This window comes from Streptopelia decaocto (genome assembly GCF_964273445.1).
Source record: "Streptopelia decaocto genome assembly, chromosome: Z".
In the NCBI taxonomy this organism is placed as follows: domain Eukaryota; kingdom Metazoa; phylum Chordata; class Aves; order Columbiformes; family Columbidae; genus Streptopelia; species Streptopelia decaocto.
In genome coordinates this window covers 73425578-73452571 of record NC_138657.1, presented here as the reverse complement: position 1 = coordinate 73452571, position 26994 = coordinate 73425578, and the positions used below count along the sequence as shown (strand labels likewise).

At 52.5% G+C, this 26994-nt stretch overlaps 5 protein-coding genes across 8 annotated transcripts in view; 4 read left to right on the top strand and 1 right to left on the bottom strand.

Annotated features, from left to right (window-relative positions):
- Positions 1-26994, bottom strand: part of UBAP2 (ubiquitin associated protein 2) — a 161816-nt gene that overhangs the window by 51803 nt on the left and 83019 nt on the right. The gene's annotated exons all lie outside the window — the stretch shown is intronic.
- On the top strand, positions 3052-3624 carry LOC309451452 (interferon-like; the record flags this gene model as incomplete). Its single annotated transcript, XM_082075131.1, has 1 exon — positions 3052-3624. The coding sequence occupies one exon, from the start codon at positions 3052-3054 to the stop codon at positions 3622-3624; it is 573 nt and encodes a 190-aa protein (XP_081931257.1).
- LOC309451451 (interferon-like) lies at positions 8493-9224 on the top strand (the record flags this gene model as incomplete). Its single annotated transcript, XM_082075130.1, has 1 exon — positions 8493-9224. The coding sequence occupies one exon, from the start codon at positions 8493-8495 to the stop codon at positions 9222-9224; it is 732 nt and encodes a 243-aa protein (XP_081931256.1).
- LOC309451450 (interferon-like) lies at positions 12734-13306 on the top strand (the record flags this gene model as incomplete). Its single annotated transcript, XM_082075129.1, has 1 exon — positions 12734-13306. The coding sequence occupies one exon, from the start codon at positions 12734-12736 to the stop codon at positions 13304-13306; it is 573 nt and encodes a 190-aa protein (XP_081931255.1).
- On the top strand, positions 17373-18104 carry LOC309451449 (interferon-like; the record flags this gene model as incomplete). The annotated part of the gene is made up of 1 exon (XM_082075128.1): positions 17373-18104. One exon carries the CDS (start codon positions 17373-17375, stop codon positions 18102-18104), a length of 732 nt encoding a protein of 243 aa, XP_081931254.1.

Genomic DNA, 26994 nt, shown 5'->3' with positions numbered 1-26994 from the left:
TGAGGTGGCTCAAGAAAGGAAACCCTCCTCAGGTACAAACACAGAGGAGGAGAGGTACTGACACAAGCTGGAACACAAGGACTTCCAACATGAAAGAATAAAACATTGTTACTATCTCTACCATGAAGGCAAAACAAGCCCACAGGAGGGATCAGGGAGGTTGTGTGATGTCCATTGCTGGAGATATATCCAAAAGCATCATGGGACAAGGCCAAGAGCAACCTCCTCTGACAACACCTGCCCTAAGCCCCACATTGGTTTGGTGATCTCCAATATGGAATAGACCATGGAAAAAACAGGTAAAACAATGGAAACACATGATGCACGTACAGCAATTAAAAACCAAACAAACCAAACCTCACCAACAAACAGAATTAAACAGAGAGGGAAATAGAGAAGTTGCAGTAGTATTACAGAAGGTGTAACAGAAAACAAAGGAATTTCACCCCGCAAACAGTAAAAATTGCAAGAATTGCACTTTTGGCAGAGGACTTCCTCCCCTGTGCAGCATAAGGTGACAGTGGTTATGAAAACTTCTCAGAAGGAAAACAGAAAAATCCCCATATGTAAAGAACTTCCGGGTGCATCTCTTTTACTCTTCAGTAAGCGACAGCTTAGCAAAGCTTAGGAAAAAACCTCCCATCTCTGTCTCTTCTCTTTCTTCAAATACATGGCAGATAAAACTAACAGGACACAATGTAGGGCCACTGATGAATGAGCTGGGTGCCCTGCTGACAGAAGACACAGAGAAGGCAGAGTCTACTCTGCCGGAGGCTGGCCTGAGGAGCCCTGTACCGCTGAGGCGCCAGAGGAAGGCAGGACAATGGAGGAGTTTGCCTTGTTGATGGGCACTGGCTTAGGGAGCAAATAAGCAAGCTGGACATCTGTAAATCCATGGGTCTAGATGGAATGCACCCGCGGGTGCTGAGGGAGCTGGCTGAGGTCATTGCTGGACCACTCCCCATCGTCTTTGGTAACTTTTGGGAGAGGTGCCTAAGAACTGGAGGAAAGCAAATGTCACTCCAGTCTTCCATAAGGGAAAGAAGGAGGACCCGGCTAACTAGACACCAGTCAGTCTCACCTCCATCCCTGGCATCCTTATCCTTTGTGCCATCTCAAGGCATATCAGGGATAAGGGGGTCATTAGGGGCAGTCAACATGGCTTCACCAAAGGGAAGTCATGCTTGACTGACCTCGTTGACTTTTATGAGGACATAACAAGATGGATGGATGATGGCAGAGCCGTGGACGTGGTCTACCTTGACTTGAGTAAGGCATTTGACACACTCTGCCACAGCGGCCTCACAGCTAAACTGAGGGAGTGTGGTCTCGATGACTGGGTAGTGACGTGGACTGCGAACTGGCTGAAGAGAAGAAGCCAGAGAGTCGTGATCAATGAGGTGGAGTCTAGTTGGATTGCTGGATCTAGTGGAGTGCCTCAAGGGTCAGTACTGGGGCCTATATTATTCACTATATTCATCAGTGATTTGGACGAGGGAATAGAGTGCACTATAAGCAAGTTTGCTGATGACACCAAGCTGGGAGGAGTGGCTGACACGCCAGAAGGCTGTGCTGCCATCCAGAGACCTGGACAGGCTGGAGAGTTGGCTGGGGAGAAATTTAATGAGACAGAACAAGGGAAAATGAAGAGTCTTGCATCTGGGCAGGAACAACCCCAGGTTCCAGCAGAAGTTGGGGAACGATCCATTAGAGAGCAGTGTAGGGGAAAGGGACCTGGGGGTCCTGGTGGACAGCAGGATGACCATGAGCCAGCACTGGGCCCTTGTGGCCAGGAAGGCCAATGGCATCCTGGGGTGTATTAGAAGGGGGTGGTTAGTGGGTTGAGAGAGGTTCTCCTTCCCATCTACTCTGTCTTGGTGAGACCCCATCTGGAATATTGTGTCCAGTTCTGGACGCCTCAGTTCCAGAAGGACAGGGAACTGCTGGACAGAGTCCAGCGCAGGGCAACAAAGATGATGAACAGAGTGCAGCATCTCCCTCCTGAGGAAAGGCTGAGGGAGCTGGGGCTCTTTAGCTTGGAAAAGAGGACACTGAGGGGTGACCTCATTAATATTTACAGGTATATAAAGGGTGAGTGTCACGAGGATGACAACCAGTGACAGGACAAGGAGTAATGGGTATAAACTGGAAAACAGGAGGTTCCACTTAACTTTGAAAAGAAACTTTTTCTCAGTGAGGGTGACAGATATTGGAACAGGCTGCCCAGCAGAGTTGTGGAATCTCCTACTCTGCAGACATTCAAACCTGAACGGACACCTCCTGTGTAACCTCATCTGGGTGTTCCTGCTCCATGGGGGGATTGGACTGGATGAGCTTTTGAGGTCCCTTCCAATCCCTCACATTCTGGGATTCTGTGAACAAAATCAAGTTCAAACTGAGGAAAGGAAAGTGAATACATTGCAGAAGCTTCAGCAACAAACAGTCAATGCTCAAGTGCCCAGACCCACAGCCACCTCCTCAAAGGACATCTGGACAGAGAGAGCTCCTGAGATTCCTGAGAAACACCGCCTAAAACCCCAGACTGTGAACAATAATGATGTAATTAAAAGGAAAAAGAATAATATAGAAACTAAAAAACCCACAAAAATAAGTGGAGTATTACACAAAGAAAAGAGACTAAGAAAGAAAGGGAAATTCAGTGAAACACAACAGGCACAAGTGCTCACGAGAGGAAAAGGAAAAACCACAAACACATCACTACGTGTCACCACGACCCCAGCGCTTTCGAGTCCCCCGCTCAGCCACCACTGCAGCCAACCTGTCCCCAACACACCAGCAGCAAAGCACCAACACCGCCCGCCCCGCACACGGACAGCCCACCAACGCACTTCCCCAAGACCACCACGGCCACCAGCCACCGCTGGAAACCACGGCCGGAAACTCGCCGCAATCAGAAACCCAGGAAGGGAAACCGCGGCACCACGTAAAGCCAGCGAGCCAGCGGCAGCCCAAGCACAGCGCCCACCCGCACCACCAGCCAGCCTGACCGCGCTCCTGCCCAGCACCACCCAGCAGCACCCACACCCCACCATGGCTGCGCCCCACACCCCACGGCCCCGCCTGCCGCACGGCGCCCCGGCGCTCCTGCTCCTCCTCACGGCTCTCGCCACCGCCACCGCCTGCCACCACCTGCGGCCCCGCCACGACACCTTCCCCTGGGACAGCCTCCAGCTCCTCCGCGCCATGGCTCCCAGCCCCACACAGCCCTGCCACCACCAGCACGCGCCCTCCTTCCCCGACACCCTCCTCAACACCCCCCGCTCCCAACAAACCGCCGCCGCCCTCACCATCCTCCAGCACCTCTTGCAAATCCTCAGCAGCGACAGCATCCCCCAGCACTGGCACAACCAGGCACGGGAACACCTCCTCAACAGCCTCCACCACCACAGCCAGCAGCTCCAGCAGTGCCTGACACCCAACAGGATGCTCTTCCGAACACAAGGACCCCGCAACCTGCTGCTCACCATCGACAAATACTTCGGGGACATCCAGGACTTCCTCCGCACCCACAACCACAGCGCCTGCGCCTGGGACCACGTCCACCTCCAAGCTCACCACTGCTTCCAGCACCTCCACAACCTCACCAGCACCACCCCAAATTAGACCAACCACCTCCAACAACGCGCACGGCCCCACGCAGACCACCCTCGCCACCGCTGGACCACTGCCGGACCACCGCCCCATCCCACCTCCATCCTCACGCCTTCCCTGACCCACGGCAAGAGCTGCTGCCACAACGGCCCTGCACCCCCAGCCTCCACTCACCGCTCCCCTATTTATACACCTTCCTCTATTTATTTGGACAATACTTTGATGTATTTATTCACCTATTTATTCAACACATAATAAAGACCTGGTGAAAAAAAGCTTGTTGGTGTCTGTCGTCTCAGGAGCACAGCAACGAGCCTTTGGGGTGAGGGGAAGCCGCCTACACTCAACACCTGCCCCAACCCCGCTCCAAACAGGGCTCTGCACATCCCCTGTCCACTCTCCCCTTTGACACCTTCCTAAGGCGGCTCTGGCCTCAGCCTCTTGGGAATAACTCTGCCAGGGTTCAGCCATCACCATCACAATCATCTTCGTGGCCCTTATCTCCTAAACCTTTGCCACCTTCCATCCCGCTTTAGACCGGCTGATGTTCACCTCTCACGTCCGCAGTACGAGGATGACACAAACCTGATAAATTGGGTCCGGGGGAGGCCACAAAAATGATCAGAGGGCTGGAACACCTGTCGTCTGAGGACAGGTTGAGAGAGTTGGGGCTGTTCAGCCTGGAGAAGAGAAGCCGCCTGGGGACACCTCATTGCACTTATTCTGTATTTCATGGGGGCTTCTAACAAAAGGGGAAAAGGATCCTGGGGCAGGAGTTCGCAGGACTCACTGAGATGGCTTTAGACAAGATTTGAAGGGGGAAGGGGAGGAAACCAGCTCTGGCAGAGACAGACCCCAGAGCAACAAAGCAGCATTTGAGGGTAGTGCTAGTGAGGCCCTTCGGTCGGCCATCCCAGTGGAGGCGGGGGATGGAGAACAGTGCAGCAAGAGAAATGTGAGAGTTACTGATGGGTTAGAAACCGTGGAAGCACTTGAGGATGGCCACAAAGGAATTAGAGCTTCTCACCAGGAAAAGATGGTGGCATCATTGGCCTGCTGAAGTACATCTGTATGAATGCATGAGCACAGGCAACCAACAGAAGGAGCTGGAAGCCACTGTGAGGCAAAGAATCTCCACTATAATTGCCACCTCAGAAACATGGTGGGATGACTCTCATAACTGCAGTGCTGCAATGGATGGCTATAAACTCTTTAGAAGGGACAGGCAAGGAAGGAGACCAGGTGGCGTAGCCAATGTACGTCAGGGAGTGGTTTGATTGTCTTGAGCTTGATGAGAGTGATCACAGGGTTGAATGTCTAAGGGTGAGATTCAAGAGCAAGGACAACAAGGTCACATCCTGGTGGGGGGTTGTTACAGAACACCCAACCAGGATGAGGAGGCAGATGAAATATCTCTCAGGAAACTGGGAAAAGTCTCCCGATCCTTGGCCCTTGTCCTCATGGGGACTTCAACCTACCTGATGTCTGCTGGAAGTACAACACAGCAGAGAGGAAACAGTCTAGGAGGCTCCTGGAGTGTACAGAAGACAATTCCTAACTCAGCGGGTTAGTCAGCCTACCACGGAAGGAGCCTCATTCACTCTGTTGTTTGCAAATAGAGAGGGACTCGTGGGCAATGTGTTGGTTGGAGGTCTCCTTGGGCAGAGGGATCACGAAATTACTGAGTTTTCTATCCTTGGAGAAGTTAGCAGGCTGTTCAGCAGAACTGCTAATGTTGAGTTCCGAAGGGCAGACTTTGACCTGTTTGGAAGGCTGGTTGGGCACAGTCCCTTGGGAAGCAATCCTGAAGGACAAAGGAGTCCAGGAAGGCTGGTCACTCTTCAAGAAGGGAATCTTAGAGGCGCAGGAGCAGGCTGTCCCCATATGCCAGAAGGCGAGCCGGCGGGGAAGAAGGCCGCTCTGGCTGAAGAGAGAGCTGAGGCTGTAACTTAGGAATAAAACAGGGAATTTATAACCTTTGTAAGGAGGAGCAGGCTACTGTGAGGTTATGCAGGGACAAAATCAGAAGGGCCAAAGCCCAACTAGGCCTAGAGCCTGGCTACTGGTGTACTAGGCAACAAGAAATGTTTCTATAAATCCATCAGCGACAAGAGGAGGGCTAAAGAGAATCTCCATCCTCTGATGGATGCGGGGCAAAACACAGTAGCAGAAGACAAAGGAAAGCCTGAGATACTAAATGCCTTCTTTGCCTCCGTCTTTAATACTCACAACAGTTGTGCTCCAGGTACTCAGAACCCTGAGCCAGAACACAGGGATGAGGAGTAGAATGAAGCCCCAATGATCCAAGGGGAAATGGTTACTGACCTGCTACCTCAGCTGGACACCCACAAGTCTATGAGCCCAGGTGGGATACATGGGAGCTGGTAAACGGGATCACTGAGCCACTTTCCATTTTCTATCAGCAGTCTTGGCTAACTGGAGAGGTCCCACTTGACTGCAAGTTACCTAATGTGATGCCCATCTACAAGAAGGGCCAGAAGGAGGATCTGCAAACTACAGACCTGTCAGCCTAAACACATTGCCAGGCAAGCTCATGGAGCAGATCATCCTGAGTAACATCACACAGAACATACAAGGCAACCACGTGACTCGGCTGAGTCAACATGGGTTCGGGAAGGGCCGGTCCTGTTTCTCCAACCTGACCTCCGCCTAGGACAAGGGGAGCCCCCTAGCAGATGAGGGAAAGGCTCTGGATCTTGGGTACTTACACTTCAGTAAAGCCTTTGACATCGTATCCCACACCATGCTTCTGCAGAAGCTGCAGCCCATGGCCTGGACGGGTGTTCTGCGATGGATAAAGAACCGGATGGAGGGCCGGGACCAAAGAGTTGTGGTGAACGGAGCCAAATCCAGTTGGCTGCCAGTCATGACTGGTGTTCCCTAGTGCTCCGTACTGGGGCCAGTTCTCTTTAATCTCTTTATCAATGGTATGAACAAGGGAATTGATTGCACGCTTAGGAAGTCTGCAGATGATACCAAATTGGGCATGTTGATCTTCTGCAGGGTAGGCAGGCCATACACAAAGATCTGGACTGGACGGATTGTTCAGCTGAGGCCAGTTGTATGAGGTTCAACAAGGCAACGTGCCGGGTAACACACTTGGGTCACAAAAACCCCAGGCAGTCCTACAGGTTCGGGGAAGAGCGGCTGGAAAGCTGCCTGGTGGAAAAAGGCCTGGGAGACTTGATTAACACACAGCTGATTATGAGCCAGCAGTGACGTAGGTGGCCAGAAAGGCCAACAGCATCCTGGCTTGTCTCTGGAATATTATGGCCAGCAGGACCAGCACAGTGATTGTCCCCCTTCACTTGGCTCTGGTGGGGTCCCACCTTCAATACTGTGTTCAGTGCTGGGTCCCTCATCATGAGAAAGACCTTAAGGTGCTGGAGAGAGTTTACAGAGGAGCAATGGAGCTGGTGAGGGGTCTGGAGCACAAGTCTGATGAGGAGCAGCTGAGGGAACTGGGGCTGTTCATCCTGGAGAACAGGAGGCTGAGGGGAGACCTTATAGCTCCCTGCAACTACCTAAAAGGAGGTTGGTCTCTTCTCCCAAATACCAAGTGACAGCACAGGAGGAAAAGGCCACAAGTTGCACCAGGGGAGGTTTAGATTGGATATTAGGAAAAAAATTCTCCATGGAAAGCATTGTCAGGCATTGGAACAGGCTGCCCAGGGAAGCGGTGAAGTCACCAACCCTCAAGGCATAATAAAAGCGCTCAGACTATGTTCTTAGGGCCACGGTCTATTGCTAGGGTTAGGTTATGGTTGGACTCAATGATCCGAAGGGTCTCTTCCAACCAAAATGATACTATGATTCCATGAAGAAGGATGGGGACAGACTTTTTAAAAGGCCCTGTAGAGATAAGACAAGGGGTAATGGCTTTACACTAGATGAGGGCAGATTCAGACAAGATACAAGCAAGACATTTTCTACTACCATAAAGGCTCTGAAACACCAGCTCAGCTTGCCCAGAGAGGTGGCTGACGCCCTCTCACTGGACACATTCAGGGCCATGCAGGAAGGGGCTCTGACCATCCTGATCAAGATGACAAGGTCCCTGTTCCTTGCTGAAGGTTTGTATCACATCACCCTGAAGGGTCCTGCCCTACCCAAACCATTCCAGGATTCCATGGAAGAGAAGCACAGTAGAGATACTCATGGCAGCCCCTCTCGTGCACCAGCACCACCACAAGGTTCTTGCTCTCGGAAGGGACACAAACACCTCAGTGAATGCAACCCAAATATTCTGCAAGATATTTGCAGAAAGAGAAAAAATTCTTACACCAGCAAAGCTGCAGATGATATAGACAAAAAGATAAACAAACCATATCAAAATACTTCTCAAAAAGCAGTACAAGAAAAATCTGCAGTAGCTCATATATACACATAGCATCAGAGGATGAAAAAGGAAAACTACATGATGGTAGGAAAAGACTCTAGAAAATGAAAACCAAGCAACATAGCTCCCAAAACAGATGGAAAGGAAACCCTGAAGTGCATCCCCAGCACAGCTGACACAGAAGGCGCGGCCGCACTTTCACATCCCCCCCGACCCACAGCAGCAGCGGGGCCAGGCTCCCCCCGCACCCCGACAGCAGCCCTGGGAAAAAAACAGCTCCTCTTCCCTAGGGCAGGGCCAACCCGCTCACACTGAGACAAGAACAACCAATGCGGTGAGGAGAAAGCAAACAGAAAGCGAAACTGGAAATGGAAGTGGGGAAATTCTGCTTAGATGATGAAAGGAAAGCCATGGCACCACATAAAGCCATGGACACAGCAGCAGCACAAGCACAGCGCCCACCCGCACCACCAGCCAGGGATCCTGCCCAGCACCACCCAGCAGCACCCACAGCCCCACCATGGCTGCGCCCCACACCCCACGGCCCCGCCTGCCGCACGGCGCCCCGGCGCTCCTGCTCCTCCTCACGGCTCTCGCCACCGCCACCGCCTGCCACCACCTGCGGCCCCGCCACGACACCTTCCCCTGGGACAGCCTCCAGCTCCTCCGCGCCATGGCTCCCAGCCCCACACAGCCCTGCCGCCACCAGCACGCGCCCTCCTTCCCCGACACCCTCCTCAACACCCCCTGCTCCCAACAACCCGCCGCCGCCCTCACCATCCTCCAGCACCTCTTGCAAATCCTCAGCAGCGACAGCATCCCCCAGCACTGGCACAACCAGGCACGGGAACAACTCGTCAATAGCCTACACCACTTCAGGCACCACCTGGAGCAGTGCCTGACACCCAACAGGATGCTTTTCAAAAGGCAAGGACCCCGCAACCTGCGGCTCACCATCCACAAATACTTCGGGGACATCCAGGACTTCCTCCGCACCCACAACCACAGCGCCTGCGCCTGGGACCACGTCCGCCTCCAAGCTCACATCTGCTTCCAACACATGGACCAACTCCTAGGGCAGGTGAAGAGCCAAACAGCTCCTGCCCTCCACCAAACCAGCCTGCACCCAACGCCCATTCCCAGCCAACACCAGCGGCTGCAGACGGAGCAGAGGCCGCAGCAGCCCGGGCTGGGATCGCTCAGCACCGCTCCCATCGCTCCCAGACAGGAGCCGACGGCCACACGGGCGTGAGCACAGGGGGCTCCAGGCTGCAGCACAGCCGCACACCCACCTCTGCTGGAACGGAAGGAGGAGGAACCTGCTGTGCCGCACACTCATGGAGAGCCGCCGCGCGATGGGGATACGGGTGGTACTTATCACCCACGGCGTTATGGAGCCCGTCTGGACTGCGACCTCTCCTGATGGAGGGGAAGGGCCCTGTGGACACTCTGGGACTCTCACGCCAACAACTATTTATCACAGAGCTCTATTTATTTATTTCTTTATTTATTTATATATTGCACTTACTTACTTTTCTGCTTCTTGATATATCTATCAGTATTATTTATATACATATTTATTTTTTCACTTGTGGAAAATAAAGACCTTCTTCATAAGGAAAAGAAGAAATAAGGTTGTCATCGTGCATGTACCTGACAAGCAAAGACAAGGTCTCTACGGACTGGCAGGGATGAGCCTCCCTCCTGCACCCTGGGCCCGCTGATGCTGGACCCGTGGAGCACACGCTCACCCAGACCACAGGATGCCTGCCCTGCGCGCTCCTCCTCGCCCACCACCCACCCCCTCTCTTCCCAGCCCTCTCCCACTGCCAACACATGAAACCCACCCCCAAACCACCACCCATCACAACCAGCCGTTCAGCAATGCCTCAGCACTGCTTGGGAGTCCTGGTTTTGTTAAAAACAAGAGCACTTGCTCTTTTGGTGGATTTTTCTTTTTCCTTAACTTCTTCTAAGGAACTGCACTCTTCCCAATTTGGATGCATGTTATTCAAGATGCTCTCTGCTCTGGAGCTGATAACGGTAACAATGGTATGCAGAACAGTCCCAGGTTCAGACTTAGTGCTACGGCAGCCAAGATGCTGATCTATTTTCCACATCCCGTAAGTGACAGGGTCATATTTCCAAGGAGGGGTGAACAGAACAAGTGACTAAAACTGACGAACGAAGTATTCCACCCCAAACACGTCATACACCCTATAAAAGTGGGAGATCATGAGGGTCTCACTCTCTTCGACCTTGGTCGGCATCTGAACATGACCCTCCCTGTCGTGCCAGCAATTTGAGGCCTGGCTCCAGACCCTGCATCCCAAATCCAGTTCCGCTTTACTGCAGAGTCCAGCCCAGGACAGCCGGGTGCCTGCCCTGCAGCTGCTGCAGCAACGCTGCACTAGCCTGGGAAATTCAAGATTGGATTTGTGTATTCCTTATTATGTTCTTTATATATTAGTAGAGTTAGTAAAGCGTTTTTAACTTTTTCCACCTTGTAAATCTCTCTCCCTTTTCCTCCTAGTCCCGTTCCTTAGCGGGGAGGGTGGGGGGTTAACAGAGAACATCTGCCACAGTTTATTTTCACCCTGCAGTACACAGTGACATTGGGCCCAGTGAGGTGCTATGGACAAGGTGCACCTCAAACAGGCAAGAAGGGGACACATCAAGGCCTGTGTAGGTTTGGACAAGAAACACCACCCCAGTGTTATCAAACATCCCCAAAAAGTCCAAAAAGCCCTAAAAACCACAGGAGACGCCCAGGACTGCTCACTGCTCTCCTACAACCACCACAAATGGAACAGGACACTCCTGCCTGTGCTCGCACACCAGTGTCCATGGGAACCTGCCTCATTACACAGAGCACGTTGTCCTGAGCCTTCTTCATCCCAACACATCCTTAGAAAACAACAAGAAACATGCCCCAAACACCAATACCCAATATGGTCCAAACCAACCAGCACACACCAGCACAGCATGCCCCCTGAAGAAAACTACCCACGCACCACCAGCACCAGCTGCTCCTTCGCCCTCCAAACACCACCCTAAAACATCTGCCGAGGGTGCTTTGTCCTCCCCACGTAGCCTGAGCAAGACAACACACAAGTTCAGCAGCTCTGGGCTCCTCCAACACACCTCACACAGCTTGTTCTCCAGGCTCGGTCACACCATCTTCACCACCACGCCACCGCAAGGACACTGCTCCGTGCAAACACACATGGGGAATTCCCATGTAGCTGGAGAGCGAGAAAACAAGCAGCACCACATATATTCAGGTAAACGGCACAAGCCCTCCAGATGCAGCTCCCAGGTTGTACTACAATCCTCCTGATGTTCCCTCCAACCAAAAATACCCTCTCACACCACCCGGGGGGATCTCACTGGCTCTGCTTTTTCTGAGGTGGCTCAAGAAAGGAAACCCTCCTCAGGTACAAACACAGAGGAGGAGAGGTACCGACACAAGCTGGAACACAACGACTTCCAACATGAAAGAATAAAACATTGTTACTATCTCTACCATGAAGGCAAAACAAGCCCACAGGAGGGATCAGGGAGGTTGTGTGATGTCCATTGCTGGAGATACATTCAAAAGCATCATGGGACAAGGCCAAGAGCAACCTCCTCTGACAACACCTGTCCTCAGTACCACATTCATTTGAGGGCCTCGAAAAAAAAAAAAGAAACACCATCAAAGAACAGGTAAAACAAAGGAAACGCATGATGTATGAACAGTGATAAAAACCAAAGAGAGAACAAAAGAAAAAAAAGACCAAAAAAAACCAAAACCCAAATAAATAAATACATACATACATAAATACATAAAAACAGTTAATAAAATACAGAAGTTCCAGTAGTATGAAGGCATAACATAAAAAAATGGAATTTCAACACGCAAATATTTAAAATAGGAAAAATGGTACTTTTAGTAGAGGACCTTGCACTGTGCACAGTTAAAGAGACAGTGGCCATGAAATATTTCTCAAAAGGAAAATGGAAAATCACCCTATGTAAAACACTTCTGGGAGTATCGCCTTCATTGTTCAACGAGCGATAGCTTACAGAAGACTTTGTATCGCCGATCACAACAAGGCTGAAACTGATGAAAGAGAAGCGATGACTCTGCAGATGCTTTAGCAACAAACATTCAGTGCTCAAGTGCCCAGACCCACAGCCACCTTCTCAAAGGACATCTGGACAGAGGGAGCTCCTGAGATTCCCGAGACACGTCCGTAAAACCCCAGAATGTGAACAGTCATGATGTAATTAAAAGGAAAAAGAATGACATAGAAACTAAAAAACCCACAAAAATAAGTGGTGTATTACACAAGGAAAAGAGACTAAGAAAGAAAGGGAAATTCAGTGAAACACAACAGGCACAAGTGCTCACGAGAGGAAAAGGAAAAACCACAAACACATCACTACGTGTCACCACGACCCCAGCGCTTTCGAGTCCCCCGCTCAGCCACCACTGCAGCCAACCTGTCCCCAACACACCAGCAGCAAAGCACCAACACCGCCCGCCCCGCACACGGACACCCCACCAACGCACTTCCCCAAGACCACCACGGCCACCAGCCACCGCTGGAAACCACGGCCGGAAACTCGCCGCAATCAGAAACCCAGGAAGGGAAACCGCGGCACCACATAAAGCCAGCGAGCCAGCGGCAGCCCAAGCACAGCGCCCACCCGCACCACCAGCCAGCCTGACCGCGCTCCTGCCCAGCACCACCCAGCAGCACCCACAGCCCCACCATGGCTGCGCCCCACACCCCACGGCCCCGCCTGCCGCACGGCGCCCCGGCGCTCCTGCTCCTCCTCACGGCTCTCGCCACCGCCACCGCCTGCCACCACCTGCGGCCCCGCCACGACACCTTCCCCTGGGACAGCCTCCAGCTCCTCCGCGCCATGGCTCCCAGCCCCACACAGCCCTGCCGCCACCAGCACGCGCCCTCCTTCCCCGACACCCTCCTCAACACCCCCCGCTCCCAACAAACCGCCGCCGCCCTCACCATCCTCCAGCACCTCTTGCAAATCCTCAGCAGCGACAGCATCCCCCAACACTGGCACAACCAGGCACGGGAACACCTCCTCAACAGCCTCCACCACCACAGCCAGCAGCTCCAGCAGTGCCTGACACCCAACAGGATGCTCTTCCGAACACAAGGACCCCGCAACCTGCTGCTCACCATCGACAAATACTTCGGGGACATCCAGGACTTCCTCCGCACCCACAACCACAGCGCCTGCGCCTGGGACCACGTCCGCCTCCAAGCTCACCACTGCTTCCAGCACCTCCACAACCTCACCAGCACCACCCCAGATTAGACCAACCACCTCCAACAACGCCCACGGCCCCACGCAGACCACCCTCGCCACCGCTGGACCACTGCCGGACCACCGCCACAACCCACCTCCATCCTCACGCCTTCCCTGACCCACGGCAAGAGCTGCTGCCACAACGGCCCTGCACCCCCAGCCTCCACTCACCGCTCCCCTATTTATATACCTTCCTCTATTTATTTGGACAATGATTTTATCTATTTATTCACCTATTTATTCAACACCTAATAAACACCTGGTGCAAAAAGCTTGTTGGTGTCTGTCATCTCAGGAGCACAGCAACGAGCCTTTGAGGTGAGGGGAAGCTGCCTACACTCAACACCTGCCCCAGCCCCGCTCCAAACAGGGCTCTGCACATCCCCTGTCCACTCTCCTCTTTGACACCTCTCCAAGGAGGCTTTTTCATAGAATCACAGAATGTTAAGAGTTGAAAAGGACCCACAAGGATCACTGAGTCCAACTGCTGTCCCTGCACAGGACAACCCCAGAGTTCACACCATGTGTCTGAGGGCATTGTCCAGTCTCTGTTTGAACACTGTCAGGCTTGGGGCTGGGACACCTCCCTGGGGAGTCTGTTCCCGTGTCCACCACCCTCTGGCTGAAGAACCTTTTCCTAATGTTCAACCTAAAAACATCCCTAGGCAGATCTTCCTGACGTTCCCTCAGGTTCTGTCATTGGGTTCTGCCTCTTCTCTAAAAAGAAGAGTTCAGTGCCTGCCCCTCCTCCTACCCTAATGAGGAAGCTGTCTCCGCCATGAGGTCTCTCCTCAGTGTCCTCCAGCCTGAACAAACCCAGTGACCTCAGCCGCTCCTCATACGGCTTCCTCTCCAAACCCTTCACCAACTTCGTAGCCTCTTCTGGACACTCTCCAGTACCTTTATACCTTCTTTATCCTGTGCTGCCCAGCCCTGCACACAGTGCTCCAGGTGAGGCCGCACCAGTGCAGAGCAGAGCGGGACAAGCACCTCCCTGCCTGGCTGGCAATGCTGTGCTGGATCAACCCAGGACACAGTAGCCGTCCTGGCTGCCAGGACATCCTCTTGGCTCATGTTCAACTTGTTGTCAACCAGAACCCCCAGATCCCTCTCTGAAGAGCTGCTTTCCAGCAGCTTGCCCCACATTCTGTATGTACAGCCAGAGTTGCCGTGTCCCAGCTGCAAAATCCAGCGCTTGACCCTTTCGAACTTAATGTGCTTGGTGATTGCCCAGGTCTACAGTTCATCCAGATCCCTCTGCAGGGCCTCTGCCATCAAGAGCATCAACAGCTCCTACCAATTTTGTGTCATCAGCAAAGGTACTAAGCAATCCCTCAAGTCCTGAGTCTAAGTCAGTTATTAAGACATTGAAGAGCGTGGCCCTAAGATGGATCCCAGGGGAACCCACTTGCCACCGGTCGCCAGCCCAACATAACTCCATTTAGTAGAACCCTTTGAGCCCGGCCTGCCAGCCAACTGCTCACCCTCTGCATTGTGTGTTTATCCAGCTGGTGCTGGACATCTTGTCCAGGAGGATACTGTGAGAGACAGTAGCAAAGGGTTGACTGAAATCCAGAAAGATCCCATTGACAGGCTTCCCTTGGTCAGCTAGGTGGGGAACCTTGTCACAGAAAAAAATGAGTTTGTTAAACAGGACGTTCAACTCAAGAACCTGTGCTGCCTCTGACCAACGACTGTGTTGTCATTCAGATGATATTCAGTAACTCCCAGAACATTCTTCTCCATGATTTTGCCAGGAACAGAAATGAGGCTGACAGGCCTGTAGCTGTCAGGGTCATCCCTGTTGCCATTCTTCTGGACTGGGACAACGTTTGCCAGCTTCCAGTCAACTGAGACCTCTCCACATTCCCAGGAACACTGGAAAATCACAGAGAGACATCTCGCTATGACGTCAGCCAGCTCTTTAAGCACCCTGGGATGAATCACATCAGGCCACCTTGCCTTACAGGCATCCAGCTGCAGCAGGAAATCCTGTACCAGTTCCAGATGCATCGGGAGTTTATTCTTCATGCAGCCATGGTTCTCTAACCCAGGGCTGCAGGCGCCCCCAAGTCCATCTTTGGTGTTGAATTCCAAGGCAAAGAAAGCAATGAACTAATAAGGTGACCATGCTCATTGAGTAATGGGACAATGTTATTTCTAGTTTGCCTTTTGCCATTAACATATCTTAAAAAGCCCTTTTGATTGTCCTTCACAGTACTGGCCGGCTCCACTTCTAATTGAGCTCTGGCCGTGCAAATTTCCTCCCTACAGGGGCGAGAAACATCTCTCCAGTGCTCCCATGACGCCCGACCTTCCTTCCACTGACCATAAAATTCCTTCTCGCATCCAATTCCAAACTGAAGATCCCTGCTCAAATAAGCTGCCTTTGTGCCTCGCCTGCTACATTTCTTGGCATTTGGGAATTGCCTGCTCTTGTACTTTTAGTAGGTGGTACTTCAAAACTGACCAACACTGACAGACCCCAACACCTTCAAAAGCTTCTTCCCAAGAAATCCTCCTCAGTAGCTGACTGAGCAGCCCAAATTCTGCTCTCCTCGTATCTAGAGCTGAGGTCTTGATGGCAGTTTTCCTCCCATTAGCCAAGATTTTCAACCTGACCGATTTATGGCTGCTGTGGCCAAGGGCACCACCAGTTGCCACTTCTCCTACAAAAGCTTCTCTGTTACTGAGAATAAAATCTAAGAGGGCGCATTTCCCAGTCGCTTCCCTGACTACCTAGAACAAGACACTATCGTCCAGATGCTTCAGAAATCTTCTGGACCTGTTGGTGCCAGCTGTGTGATAGCCTCACTTGACATCTGGCAACCTGAAGGCCCAATGAGGACCCGGATTCTTCGCTTAGTTCATTAAAGGATAACTGATCAGTGTCATCATCCTGGTTGGGTGGCCTATAGAAGACTCACTTGATGACCCTTATTCCTCACACAGAGGGTCCCAACTTTGCCATTGCCAATCGCTCCATGCACTCCAGCCCCTCCGGTACACACAGTGCCAGCGCCAGCTCCTACCCTGCCTGTCCCTTCTCAATAGCTGTACCCGCCCACCACAGCACAACACTCACAGGATTCATCCCACCAGGTTTCACTGCCCTCAGCTGCTCTCTCCTTGATCCTCCTTGAAAACACTTTGTGGCACCAACTGCTCCAAGGCAACACACACAAGGTGCAGCCATGGACCTCCAAGGTCAGCTCCCTCCTGCAGTGACAGCACCCAGGGACGTCACATCATCCTGGAAGTGCCAGCACCCCAAGCACAGCACCCACCAACACAACTCTGCCCGACAAGACCAAGGCTCCCACCCCGAAAACACCACACACCTTCCCCCTGCTCCAAAACCTTTCGCAAAACTCACAGCAGCCCCTCTTACACCAGCACCACCGCAAGATCCTTGCTCTAGGAAGGAACACGAACACCTCAGCAAGTGCAACCCAAAAATATTGTGCAGAATATTTGCAGAATGCAGGAAACATTCTTCCAACACCAAAGCTGCAGATGCTATAAAGAAAAAAAAACAAACCCCATGAAAATATTAGTCAATAAGAAATATAAGGAAAACATGCATCAGCTCATTTATGCAAGGAGCATCAGAGGATGAAAAAGGAAAACTACATGATGGTAGGAAAAGACTCTAGAAAATGAAAACCAAGCAACATAGCTCCCAAAACAGATGGAAAGGAAACCCTGAAGTGCATCCCCAGCACAGCTGACACAAAAGGCTCGGCCGCACTTTCACATCCCCCCCGACCCACAGCAGCAGCGGAGCCAGGCTCCCCCCGCACCCCGACAGCAGCCCTGGGAAAAAAACAGCTCCTCTTCCCTAGGGCAGGGCCAACCCGCTCACACTGAGACAAGAACAACCAATGCGGTGAGGAGAAAGCAAACAGAAAGCGAAACTGGAAATGGAAGTGGGGAAATTCTGCTTAGATGATGAAAGGAAAGCCATGGCACCACATAAAGCCATGGACACAGCAGCAGCACAAGCACAGCGCCCACCCGCACCACCAGCCAGGGATCCTGCCCAGCACCACCCAGCAGCACCCACAGCCCCACCATGGCTGCGCCCCACACCCCACGGCCCCACCTGCCGCACGGCGCCCCGGCGCTCCTGCTCCTCCTCACGGCTCTCGCCACCGCCACCGCCTGCCACCACCTGCGGCCCCGCCACGACACCTTCCCCTGGGACAGCCTCCAGCTCCTCCGCGCCATGGCTCCCAGCCCCACACAGCCCTGCCACCACCAGCACGCGCCCTCCTTCCCCGACACCCTCCTCAACGCCCCCCGCTCCCAACAACCCGCCGCCGCCCTCACCATCCTCCAGCACCTCTTGCAAATCCTCAGCAGCGACAGCATCCCCCAACACTGGCACAACCAGGCACGGGAACAACTCCTCAACAGCCTCCACCACTTCAGCCACCACCTGGAGCAGTGCCTGACACCCAACAGGATGCTCTTCCGAAGGCAAGGACCCCGCAACCTGCGGCTCACCGTCCACAAATACTTCGCGGACATCCAGGACTTCCTCCGCACCCACAACCACAGCGCCTGCGCCTGGGACCACGTCCGCCTCCAAGCTCACATCTGCTTCCAACACATGGACCAACTCCTAGGGCAGGTGAAGAGCCAAACAGCTCCTGCCCTCCACCAAACCAGCCTGCACCCAACGCCCATTCCCAGCCAACACCAGCGGCTGCAGACGGAGCAGAGGCCGCAGCAGCCCGGGCTGGGATCGCTCAGCACCGCTCCCACCGCTCCCAGACAGGAGCCGACGGCCACACGGGCGTGAGCACAGGGGGCTCCAGGCTGCAGCACAGCCGCACACCCACCTCTGCTGGAACGGAAGGAGGAGGAACCTGCTGTGCCGCACACTCATGGAGAGCCGCCGCGCGATGGGGATACGGGTGGTACTTATCACCCACGGCGTTATGGAGCCCGTCTGGACTGCGACCTCTCCTGATGGAGGGGAAGGGCCCTGTGGACACTCTGGGACTCTCACGCCAATGACTATCTATGACAGAGCTCTATCTATTTATTTATTTACGTATTTATTTATTTATTTACTTTCCTGATTGTTGAGTTATGTATCAACATTATTTATATACATATTTATTTATTCACTTGTGGAAAATAAAGACCTTTTTCCATAAGCAAAAGAAGAGAAAGATCGTCATCGTGCATGTACCTGACAAGCAAAGACAAGGTCTCTGCAGGCTGGCAGGGATGAGCCTCCCTCCTGCACCCTGGCCCACTGAAGCCTCCTGACCCACCAAAGGCTCCGGACAGCAGGACACTGTTGGGGACCCACCATGGGCCTCCAACCACACAGGCATCTCCCGCTGATGCTGGACCCGTGGAGCACACGCTCACCCAGGCCACAGGATGCCTGCCCTGCGCGCTCCTCCTCGCCCACCACCCACCCCCTCTCTTCCCAGCCCTCTCCCACTGCCAACACATGAAACCCACCCCCAAACCACCACCCATCACAACCAGCCGTTCGGCAATGCCACAGCACTGCTTGGGAATCCTGCTTTTCTTAAAAACAGGACCACTTGCTCTTTTGGTGGATTTTTCTTTTTCCTTAACTTCTTCTAAGGAACTGCACTCTTCCCAATTTGGATGCATGTTATTCAAGATGCTCTCTGCTCTGGAGCTGATAACGGTAACAATGGTATGCAGAAGAGTCCCAGGTTTAGACTTAGTGCTACGGAGCCAAGGTGCTGATCTATTTTCCACGTCCCGTAAGTGACAGGGTCATATTTGCAAGGAAGGGTGAACAGAACACGTGACTAAAACTGACCAACAAAGTATTCTGCCCCAAACATGTCATACACCCTATAAAAGTGGGAGATCATGAGGGTCTCACTCTCTTCGACATGGTCGGCATCTGAACATGACCCTTCCTGTCGTGCCTGCGATTCGAGGCCTGGCTCCAGACCCTGCATCCCAAATCCAGTTCCGCTTTACTGCAGAGTCCAGCCCCGGAGTTCTGGGTGCCTGCCCTGCAGCTGCTACAGCAACACTGCACTAGCCTGGGAAATTCAAGATTGGATTTGTGTATTCCTTATTATTTTCTCTATTTATTAGTGGCGTTAGTAAAGCATTTTTAACTTTTTCCACCTTGCAAGTCTCTCTCCCTTTTCCTCCTCTTCCCTTTCCTTAGCGGGGAGGGTGGGGGGTTAACAGAGAGCATCGGCCACAGTTTATTTTCACCCTGCAGTACACAGTGACATTGGGCCCAGTGAGGTGCTATGGACAAGGTGCACCTCAAACAGGCAAGAAGGGGACACATCAAGGCCTGTGTAGGTTTGGACAAGAAACACCACCCCAGTGTTATCAAACATCCCCAAAAAGTCCAAAAAGCCCTCAAAAACACAGGAGATGCCCAGGACTGCTCACTACTCTCCTAAAACCACAACTGGAACAGGACACTCCTGCCTGTGCTCGCACACCAGTGCCCATGGGAACCTGCCTCATTACACAGGGCACGTTGTCCTGAGCCTTCTTCATCCCAACACATCCTTAGAAAACAACAAGAAACATCCCCCAAACACCAATACCCATCATGGTCCAAACCAACCAGCACACACCAGCACAGCATGCCCCCTGAAGAAAACTACCCACGCACCACCAGCACCAGCTGCTCCTTCGCCCTCCAAACACCACCCTAAAACATCTGCCGCGGGTGCTTTGTCCTCCCCACGTAGCCTGAGCAAGACAACACACAAGTTCAGCAGCTCTGGGCTCCTCCAACACACCTCACGCAGCTTGTTCTCCAGGCTCGGTCACACCATCTTCACCACCACGCCACCGCAAGGACACTGCTCCGTGCAAACACACATGGGGAATTCCCATGTAGCTGGAGAGCGAGAAAACAAGCAGCACCACATATATTCAGGTAAACGGCACAAGCCCTCCAGATGCAGCTCCCAGGTTGTACTACAGTCCTCCTGATGTTCCCTCCAACCAAAAATACCCTCTCACACCACCCGGGGGGATCTCACTGGCTCTGCTTTTTCTGAGGTGGCTCAAGAAAGGAAACCCTCCTCAGGTACAAACACAGAGGAGGAGAGGTACCGACACAAGCTGGAACACAAGGACTTCCAACATGAAAGAATAAAACATTGTTACTATCTCTACCATGAAGGCAAAACAAGCCCACAGGAGGGATCAGGGAGGTTGTGTGATGTCCATTGCTGGAGATACATTCAAAAGCATCATGGGACAAGGCCAAGAGCAACCTCCTCTGACAACACCTGCCCTAAGCACCACATTGGTTTGGTGATCTCCAATATGGAATAGACCATGGAAAAAACAGGTAAAACAATGGAAACACATGATGCACGTACAGCAATTAAAAACCACACCAACCAAACCTCAGCAACAAACAGAACTAAACAGAGAGGGAAAAAGAGAAGTTGCAGTAGTATAACAGAAGGTGTAACAGAAAACAAAGGAATTTCACCTTGCAAACAGTAAAAATTCCAATTGCACTTTCGGCAGAGGACTTCTTCCCCTGTGCAGCATAAGATGGCAGTGGTCATGAAAGCTTCTCAAAAGGAAAACAGAAAAATCCCCATATATAAAGAACTTCCGGGTGCATCTCTTTTACTCTTCAATAAGCGACAGCTTAGCAAAGCTTAGATAAAAAACTCTTATCTCTGTGTCTTCTCTTTCTTCCCAAGTCTTGGGAGACGGGAGAGGTGCCTGACGACTGGAGGAAAGCAAATGTCACTCCTGTCTTCCAAAAGGGAAAGAAGGAGGACCCGGCTAACTAGACACCAGTCAGCCTCACCTCCATCCCTGGCAAGGTGATAGAACGACTTATCCTTGGTGCCATCTCAAGGCATATCAGGGATAAGGGGGTCATTAGGGGCAGTCAACATGGCTTCACCAAAGGGAAGTCATGCTTGACTGACCTCGTTGACTTTTATGAGGACATAACAAGATGGATGGATGATGGCAGAGCCGTGGACGTGGTCTACCTTGACTTGAGTAAGGCATTTGACACACTCTGCCACAGCGGCCTCACAGCTAAACTGAGGGAGTGTGGTCTCGATGATTGGGTAGTGACGTGGACTGCGAACTGGCTGAAGCGAAGAAGCCAGAGAGTCGTGATCAATGAGGTGGAGTCTAGTTGGAGGGCTGGATCTAGTGGAGTGCCTCAAGGGTCAGTACTGGGACCTCTATTATTCAATATATTCATCAATGATTTGGACGAGGGAATAGAGTGCACTATCAGCAAGTTTGCTGATGACACCAAGCTGGGAAGAGTGGCTGACACGCTAGAGGCTGTGCTGCCATCCAGAGACCTGGACAGGCTGGAGAGTTGGCTGGGGAGAAATTTAATGAGACAGAACAAGGGAAAGTGAAGAGTCTTGCATCTGGGCAGGAACAAGCCCAGGTTCCAGCAGAAGTTGGGGAATGATCCATTAGAGAGCAGTGTAGGGGAAAGGGACCTGGGGGTCCTGGTGGACAGCAGGATGACCATGAGCCAGCACTGGGCCCTTGTGGCCAGGAAGGCCAATGGCATCCTGGACTGTATTAGAAGGGGCGGTCGGTAGGTCTCCTTCCCCTCTACTCTGCCCTGGTGAGACGCCATCTGGAATATTGTGTCCAGTTTGGGCCCCTCAGTTCCAGAAGGACAGGGAACTGCTGGAGAGAGTCCAGCGCAGGGCAACAAAGATGATGAACAGAGTGCAGCATCTCCCTCCTGAGGAAAGGCTGAGGGAGCTGGGGCTCTTTAGCTTGGGGAAGAGGACACTGAGGGGTGACCTCATTAATATTTACAGGTATATAAAGGGTGAGTGTCACGAGGATGGAGCCAGGCTCTTCTCGGTGACAACCAACGACAGGACAAGGAATAATGGGTACAAACTGGAACACAGGAGGTTCCACTTAAATCTGAGAAGAAACTTCTGCTCAGTGAGGGTGACAGACACTGGAACAGGCTGCCCAGGGAGGTTGTGGAGTCTCCTACTCTGCAGACATTCAAACCCTCCTGGCCGCCTTCCTCTGTAACCTCATCTGGGTGTTCCTGCTCCATGGGGGCATTGGACTGGATGAGCTTTTGAGGTCCCTTCCAATCCCTCACATTCTGGGATTCTGTGAACAAAATCAAGTTCACACTGAGGAAAGGAAAGTGAATACATTGCAGAAGCTTCAGCAACAAACATTCAGTGCTCAAGTGCCCAGACCCACAGCCACCTCCTCAAAGGACATCTGGACAGAGAGAGCTCCTGAGATTCCTGAGACACATCTCCTAAAACCCCAGAATGTGAACAGTCATGATGTAACTAAAAGGAAAAAAAAATGCTATAGGAACTAAAAACCCACAAAAATAAGTGGAGTATTACACATGGAAAAGAGACTAAGAAAGAAAGGGAAATTCAGTGAAACACAACAGGCACAAGTGCTCACGAGAGGAAAAGGAAAAACCACAAACACATCACTACGTGTCACCATGACCCCAGCGCTTTCGAGTCCCCCGCTCAGCCACCACTGCAGCCAACCTGCCCCCAACACACCAGCAGCAAAGCACCAACACCGCCCGACCCGCACACGGACACCCCACCAACGCACTTCCCCAAGACCACCACGGCCACCAGCCACCGCTGGAAACCACGGCCGGAAACTCGCCGCAATCAGAAACCCAGGAAGGGAAACCGCGGCACCACATAAAGCCAGCGAGCCAGCGGCAGCCCAAGCACAGCGCCCACCCGCACCACCAGCCAGCCTGACCGCGCTCCTGCCCAGCACCACCCAGCAGCACCCACAGCCCCACCATGGCTGCGCCCCACACCCCACGGCCCCGCCTGCCGCACGGCGCCCCGGCGCTCCTGCTCCTCCTCACGGCTCTCGCCACCGCCACCGCCTGCCACCACCTGCGGCCCCGCCACGACACCTTCCCCTGGGACAGCCTCCAGCTCCTCCGCGCCATGGCTCCCAGCCCCACACAGCCCTGCCGCCACCAGCACGCGCCCTCCTTCCCCGACACCCTCCTCAACACCCCCCGCTCCCAACAACCCGCCGCCGCCCTCACCATCCTCCAGCACCTCTTGCAAATCCTCAGCAGCGACAGCATCCCCCAACACTGGCACAACCAGGCACGGGAACACCTCCTCAACAGCCTCCACCACTTCAGCCACCACCTCCAGGAGTGCCTGACACCCAACAGGATGCTCTTCCAAAGGCAAGGACCCCGCAACCTGCGGCTCACCATCCACAAATACTTCACGGACATCCAGGACTTCCTCCACACCCACAACCACAGCGCCTGCGCCTGGGACCACGTCCGCCTCCAAGCTCACATCTGCTTCCAACACATGGACCAACTCCTAGGGCAGGTGAAGAGCCAAACAGCTCCTGCCCTCCACCAAACCAGCCTGCACCCAAAGACCATTCCCAGCCAACACCAGCGGCTGCAGACGGAGCAGAGGCCGCAGCAGCCCAGGCTGGGATCGCTCAGCACCGCTCCCACTGCTCCCAGACAGGAGCCGATGGCCACACGGGCGTGAGCACAGGGGGCTCCAGGCTGCAGCACAGCCGCACACCCACCTCTGCTGGAACGGAAGGAGGAGGAACCTGCTGTGCCGCACACTCATGGAGAGCCGCCGCGCGATGGGGATACGGGTGGTACTTATCACCCACGGCGTTATGGAGCCCGTCTGGACTGCGACCTCTCCTGATGGAGGGGAAGGGCCCTGTGGACACTCTGGGACTCTCACGCCAATGACTATCTATCACAGAGCTCTATCTATTTATTTATTTATGTATTTATTTATTTATTTACTTTCCTGATTGTTGAGTTATGTATCAATATTATTTATATACATATTTATTTATTCACTTGTGGAAAATAAAGACCTTTTTCCATAAGCAAAAGAAGAGAAAGATCGTCATCGTGCATGTACCTGACAAGCAAAGACAAGGTCTCTGCAGGCTGGCAGGGATGAGCCTCCCTCCTGCACCCTGGCCCACTGAAGCCTCCTGACCCACCAAAGGCTCCGGACAGCAGGACACTGTTGGGGACCCACCATGGGCCTCCAACCACACAGGCATCTCCCGCTGATGCTGGACCCGTGGAGCACACGCTCACCCAGGCCACAGGATGCCTGCCCTGCGCGCTCCTCCTCGCCCACCACCCACCCCCTCTCTTCCCAGCCCTCTCCCACTGCCAACACATGAAACCCACCCCCAAACCACCACCCATCACAACCAGCCGTTCGGCAATGCCACAGCACTGCTTGGGAGTCCTGGTTTAGTTAAAAACAGGACCTCTTGCTCTCTTGGTGAATTTTCCTTTCAGCCAAGTTCCTCTAAGGAACTGCACTCTTCCCAATTGGGATGCATGTTTTTCAAGATGCTGTTTGCTCTGGAGCTGAGAACGGTAACAATGGTACGCAGAAGAGTCCCAGGTTTAGACTTAGTGCTACGGCAGCCAGGTTGCTGATACATTTTCCACGTCCCATAAGTGACAGGGTCATATTTGCAAGGAGGGGTGAACAGAACAAGTGACTAAAACTGACCAACGAAGTATTCCGCCCCAAATACGTCATACACCCTATAAAAGTGGGAGATCATGAGGGTCTCACTCTCTTCGACCTTGTTCGGCATCGGAACATGACCTTCTCTGTTGTGCCCGCTATCGAGGCCTGGCTCCAGACCCTGCATCCCTGAATCCAGTTCCGCTTTACTGCAGAGTCCAGCCCAGGACAGCCGGGTGCCTGCCCTGCAGCTGCTGCAGCAACACTGCACTAGCGCGGGAAATTCAAGGTTGGATTTGTGTATTCCTTATTATGTTCTTTATATATTAGTAGAGTTAGTAAAGCGTTTTTGACTTTTTCCACCTTGCAAATCTCTCTCCCTTTTCCTCCTATTCCCTTTCCTTAGCAGGGAGGGTGGGGGGTTAACAGAGAGCATCGGCCACAGTTTATTTTCACCCTGCAGTACACAGTGACATTGGGCCCAGTGAGGTGCTATGGACAAGGTGCACCTCAAACAGGCAAGAAGGGGACACATCAAGGCCTGTGTAGGTTTGGACAAGAAACACCACCCCAGTGTTATCAAACATCCCCAAAAAGTCCAAAAAGCCCTAAGAAACACAGGAGATGCCCAGGACTGCTCACTGCTCTCCTAAAACCACCACAAATGGAACAGGACACTCCTGCCTGTGCTCGCACACCAGTGCCCATGGGAACCTGCCTCATTACACAGGGCACGTTGTCCTGAGCCTTCTTCATCCCAACACATCCTTAGAAAACAACAAGAAACATGCCCCAAACACCAATACCCAACATGGTCCAAACCAACCCGCACACACCAGCACAGCATGCCCCCTGAAGAAAACTACCCACGCACCACCAGCACCAGCTGCTCCTTCGCCCTCCAAACACCACCCTAAAACATCTGCCGCGGGTGCTTTGCCCTCCCCACGTAGCCTGAGCAAGACAACACACAAGTTCAGCAGCTCTGGGCTCCTCCAACACACCTCACGCAGCTTGTTCTCCAGGCTCGGTCACACCATCTTCACCACCACGCCACCGCAAGGACACTGCTCCGTGCAAACACACATGGGGAATTCCCATGTAGCTGGAGAGCGAGAAAACAAGCAGCACCACATATATTCAGGTAAACGGCACAACCCCTCCAGATGCAGCTCCCAGGTTGTACTACAGTCCTCCTGATGTTCCCTCCAACCAAAAATACCCTCTCACACCACCCGGGGGGATCTCACTGGCTCTGCTTTTTCTGAGGTGGCTCAAGAAAGGAAACCCTCCTCAGGTACAAACACAGAGGAGGAGAGGTACTGACACAAGCTGGGACACAACTACTTCCAACATGAAAGAATAAAACATTGTTACTATCTCTACCATGAAGGCAAAACAACCCCACAGGAGGGATCAGGGAGGTTGTGTGATGTCCATTGCTGGAGATACATTCAAAAGCATCATGGGACAAGGCCAAGAGCAACCTCCTCTTTCTCCACCTGCCCTAAGCACCACATTTATTTGAGGGCCTTGAAAAAAAAAATAGACCATCAAAGAACAGGTAAAACAAAGGAAACACATGATGAATGAACACTGATAAAAACCAAAAACAGAACAAAACAAAAAACACACACAAAAATCCCAAACTCCAATAAAGACATACATACATACATAAAAACATAAGAACAGATAATAAAATACAGAAGTTCCAGTAGTATGAAGGCATAACATCAAAAAACGGAATTTCACCACGCAAATATTTAAAATAGGAAAAATGGTACTTTTAGTAGAGGACCTTGCACTGTGCACAGTTAAAGAGATATTGGCCATGAAATATTTCTCAAAAGGAAAATGGAAAATCACCCTATGTAAAACACTTCTGGGAGTAACGCTTTCATTGTTCAATGAGCAGTAGCTTACAGAAGACTTTGTATCGCCGATCACAACATGGCTGAAACTGATGAAAGAGAAGCGATGACATTGCAGATGCTTTAGCAACAAACATTCAGTGCTCAAGTGCCCAGACCCACAGCCACCTTCTCAAAGGACATCTGGACAGAGGGAGCTCCTGAGATTCCTGAGACACGTCCGTAAAACCCCAGAATGTGAACAGTAATGATGTAATTAAAAGGAAAAAGAAACTAAAAAACCCACAAAAATCAGTGGAGCATTACACAAGGAAAAGAGACT